The sequence below is a fragment of the Sinocyclocheilus anshuiensis genome, unplaced genomic scaffold (genome assembly GCF_001515605.1).
Source record: "Sinocyclocheilus anshuiensis isolate Anshui unplaced genomic scaffold, SAMN03320099.WGS_v1.1 scaffold2206, whole genome shotgun sequence".
Classification (NCBI taxonomy): domain Eukaryota; kingdom Metazoa; phylum Chordata; class Actinopteri; order Cypriniformes; family Cyprinidae; genus Sinocyclocheilus; species Sinocyclocheilus anshuiensis.
Window position 1 is genome coordinate 448,362 of NW_015558552.1, and position 5,061 is coordinate 453,422.

Here is a 5,061-nt window from a genome sequence, read left to right on the forward strand (position 1 = left end):
AACAGATCATTTGTGAAACATGCCCCCACTGGCAAAAGTATATTGAAATTCCTGTTACTACCTCATGTTTTGAAAGTGTATCTTTTTACATTTTATCTTGTCATCCTGGTTCATGTGTTTACAGTGAGGAATTTAACATTTAACAGTACTTCCTGTTTGTCTGAAGCATTTTTAATGTCCCAAATATGAGTAGAGAGCGGAAGACGGTTTTGTTCCACTGAATACTGCCATCAAAATCATTTGAATCATAATTATTAAAATCATATATGATGAAAAATAAGAGGGCATTCACAAAGTTTTTTTTTACAATTATTATTTTCTGCTTCATGATATATGCTGCTACTATTAAATACATTGGACAACAACAAACTACAACACTCAGCTTTGAATTCAAAAAGGCCTATGACAATAAAAGTAGCCTATTCGTAAAACTCTCCTTTTTGTTGTGGGAAATCAGTTGGATGTGGGTTAAATAATTTTACGCTACGGAAATAAAGATTCCTAATAAGACTATTTGAGAAACAGGCAGTTATTGTATTATTATGATATCTATCCTATCTTTTGAAACAACATTTATGATATAATCATCCTAAGATTCCTTGTTTCGTTTCATTCTAATATACATTGCTAATATAAATCTAATTTAAATAAGAATATACTAAATTGATTGACATTTATAGCAGCTCTGTATTAAAATTTAAATTAAGGTTAGACGGTGATTAGACAATCCTCTCTGATTTCCATTACAGGTTTGGTCCTCTAGCGCCATCTAGGGACACCATTTACACACCAGGAGTATTAAACAAACACGTGGAGTAAGGTCAGGTAATAATGATTAACTACTGAAAAACATATATTTGACTTGATGTTATCAGTGATATTTCTGGGTGATGTTTAGCACTCGTAGACTGCAGTCTTCACATTGCTGTCTCCTCATCAAGCCCTCGAGGTGGAGAATGAACTAAAGCCAGAAAGGAAACAGGGATAAATACTCATAGTGTTATCTAATATAAGTGTGCCAAATATTATCATCCCTAAAAATAAGCTCTCACTTACCAAAATGTACAATGTGCAAAGTAACAGCCAAAAGAATTGCTACAGTTAATTGTAACTTACTGGAATAAATATGATAAAACAATAAAATAAATAAAATAAACAAATGACAGAAATCAGCTCTTTTCAGACCAAAACCTTTTTAAATATAATTCAAATTGCTGACTTTGTGTTACTGAGGGGAGAGACTATGCTTGTCGTATTCTGCATTTTTAAAACCATTTTCTTGCATTTCAACATGCTCTACAGTTAGGAGCTACAGGAATAACTCTATTGAAGCTTACTGTAAATGTGTTAACAGATCAACCCACTTAGATCAGTCAAAAACACAGTGGAAAAAAGTCTTAAAGGTATAAACAGATGGGGAAAAAATGCATCAATACAATGAAGCAGAGATTGAAAGGACCACAGTAAGCAAGGCTGCATTAGTTACTGTAGATCATATGCCATTCAAATATATTTAAATCAAAATACACCTTTTACATAATCTAAAAGACTGAGTTGCAAATTATATTTTTAGTCATGTAATCTGTTGCAAATAGTAAATAGTATCTGTAGCAGCCTAGTATTCAGAAGACATTTACCCAGCACTGGTGACAAATTACCCAGATTTAAGCAAACAGTGATGCTCTAGTGAAAATTATTTTTAAAAAATCACTTACATCCCGCACAGCCTTCAGCTTTGCCTCCTCACTGGCTCCTGAGCGAACACGAATGTGGAAGACTGTGATTGCACTGATGTTTTCTGAAAATGATTGAAATTATGCTATTTATTTACTCCAAGGAATTCTAAAGATGACTTTATATGTTATCATCTGCATTATTTGGTTTATTCTATTCTATTCTATTATAATGAACTGAAATGACAAGAATGGAAATATATTCAATATCTACGCAAACAATTTTTGCAAAAACATTATTTGCACTTGAGCATTTTCAATAAATTAAGCGTTAGCGTTAGTTCTGGCAGGTCACGTGAGTCAAGCTTGCATCAGCTGATTCTCAGCTGATCACATCTACCTATAGGAATACGACACCTGTTGTGGCATTCCTATATAAGCTCTATTCAGTATTATTCAGCAGCTTTTCAGCTTGCTCAGGAGCAAATTACCCTCCTCCATCCCCAGCTCCTCCTTTCGCCACAGTCAGGACTTGGCGTTCTGATATTTCTTGCTAATCAGACTCCTTTATCTTGAATAAAGTGTTACACTTAAATATCAAGTACATTAATGATATCTGCCTTGTTCTGTTCTGTTAACCCTAGGGGGGTTATTATTTGCTGCTCTCCCTGCTCATTCATGACAGGCTGCATGGCTGGGCAGGGAGTTTTTTGCCCAGAACAGAACCATACCGCCAAACCAAACGTATGCTAAGTATCTATCATTTTGACGATAGTGGTCCAGACAGAACTGGTATAATCTACTTCTCTGCTGGGATGTTGATGAAGATGCAGAGGTTGGTGGTGGGGATGAAGAAGAAGGTGGTTCTGAGGTTGGTGATGATGATCGGTTGGTTGTTGGTGAGATTGATGAAGACGGTTGTGAGGTTGGTGAGGATGTTGGTGATTGGTTGGTTGTAGGTAGGGAAGATGAAGATGGTGGTGAGGTTGATATTAAGGCTGATAAGGATGCTGATGAGAACAGTGAAAATGAGAGTGTGGTTAATGAAGATGATATAAAGGATGGTGAAGAATGTGCCAAGGTTGTTGATGATAAGAAATTCAAATAATATTCATTTATATTTAGGAATGTTTTAATTCCGGTTTGTCACAAAAGAATAAACAGATGCAAGATTGTAGTTTGCATATCATTAATTCATTTAGTTAATTAGTAAGCTAGTATCTGTTTCAGATAAGGACTGAACTGAGACTCCAGTGTCTTTGTACATTTAATCACTTCCAAATATGTGATCTAGTTACTGATTAATGTTGAGATACCAGTATCCTCTCTAACTTGTGGAAACTTAAATTGACGTTAAATTTAATTACAGTGTGTTGTACATTATGACATGTTCTTGTTTAAAGAATAATGTCTCATAGAAATGTTAAAGATTAGTTTTTTAGGCACCGTAGAGCTGCTTATAATGACTGCTTATTATTTATGTTGAGAGTATTTAGTCTTACGCTGAATGCATGTCTGATTGTAGTCAGCACAGCAGTCCCTGTTTATGACGCAGAACTCATCACAAAAACACCCACCACGGTTGCATTGGCTATTCTTTCCAGGACAGCAGACTAGTGCTGTGGGTACTGAACACTGGCCTGAAAGATACAAGACATGAACACAGAAAGCTCATTTAGCAAAGATGTTTATCCTTTGCTTTTCTGGGGTTTTCCTTTTGTAAAATACAGATCTGATGCTCTGCAGCTGCATTCCTTCATCTAGTCATACAGTGCAGTGTGTCAACTGTTTGTGTTTTTCCTTTGTCTGACATTGCTTTGCATCTGGTAATGCGTTACACAAATTGGAACACACCTGGATGGATTTGCAGCTAACAGTTTGATTGTATTGAAAAGGAATTTATTTATGAGTTTACTGAAGACATCAGAAAATTCATATCCTTTTTCAGAGTCATATCGTCATTTCTCAGCTGCAGAAATATAGCTATTTTTTTTACATTGTATAAGGGATGTGACTAAAGAAGGAAAAAGTAAAGAAGAAAAAATAAAATATGTGGTGTACAAACTTTTCCCCTTGTTTTTGATAAATTAGAAACTATAATATGTAGAATGACAATATGTGTGACTATTTGCATAAAAAAAAAAACAGAAATAGTTTAATCTTTTCAGACCTTAATCATGTGATTGATGGCATGTGAATTGTCTAACATGCAAAAACGTAATATTAATACTTTTTGGTCCAAATGTAATGTGCATAAAAATAGAAAACATCAGTTCACTATTTTAATATCCACTGCTCTCGTTCACAAAAATCTATGTCCAGATTTAATAGTTTTGTACTATTAAAAAAATTTTTTTTTAATTTATTTCTCAATTTATTTTTTGCTTCTAAACATACTCCTCATACACACAACCAATGTCAAAAAAGAACACAAAATGTTGGATAGTTCACCCCAAAGTGAAAATTGTCATCATATTCTCACCTCCAAACCTGAATTTATTTCTTCTATTGAACACAAAAGAAGATATTTAGAAAAATGTGGGTAACCAAACAGTTTCTAGTCCTCATCGATTTTTGTTTCATACTGTTATGGCTACCAGCAACTGAGGGTGAGTAAATGATGACAGAATTTTCATTTTTTTTGTGTACTATTGCTATTGTCAAAAGACTCTTGTAAGTCTTTTGTTTGTTGTATTTTCTCACAAATGTTAAAGTCCATTGCTCTCTTTCACACAAATTTATGTCCATATTTAATTGTTTTGTACTACTAATAAAAAAAAAAAAACAATTCTACTTTCTACTACTTTTTTTAAACATACTTCTCATACATACAACCACAGTCACAAAAATGACACAAAATGATGGAGCACTTGGTTTAAGCTCCTCAGTTTTTTTTTCTTTGTTGTAGTTTCTTACAGAACTGAAGCATACTGTCGGTCTTACCTGAAACCTGGTTTCTGTCACTTTGGACCAGGAACAATAAGAGAAGCCAGGAGTGAGCACCTGAGACCTTCATCTTAGTCCAGCTGAGTGTGCACATTGTAGTTTGGGTGTTTTTAATGTAAAGCATTAGTGAAATCCACACCCAGACACCAGCATCATTTCCTTGTACGATCCATGTTTTAAACATTTAGCTTTTTACATGTATCTTGTCATTCAGGTTCGTCTGTGGATGATGGGGAATTTAACATTTAACATGTTACTTCCTGTTTGTCTGAAGTGAAATACTAATCTTCCAAATAGGAGAAGAGTGCAGGAAATGTTTTTCTATTGAACACTACTGTAAAAATCAATATATGCAATATATTTTATGCAAAATTTTTTCCTCCTAGTAACTGACCCAGAGTATTTTGTAATCTTTCCACACACACTACATTTTTTTTTTTTT

General features: G+C 34.1%; 1 protein-coding gene across 1 annotated transcript; it reads right to left on the bottom strand.

Moving 5' to 3' along the window:
• Positions 1-717: 717 nt before the first annotated feature.
• On the bottom strand, positions 718-4,689 carry LOC107679401 (endoglucanase-like). The gene is made up of 5 exons (XM_016474931.1): positions 4,617-4,689; positions 3,176-3,313; positions 2,477-2,671; positions 1,716-1,798; positions 718-961 (listed from the first exon to the last, which is right to left on the bottom strand). Exons 1-5 carry the CDS (start codon positions 4,687-4,689, stop codon positions 872-874), a joined length of 579 nt encoding a protein of 192 aa, XP_016330417.1. The 3' UTR covers positions 718-871.
• Between the last annotated feature and the right edge of the window lie 372 nt (positions 4,690-5,061).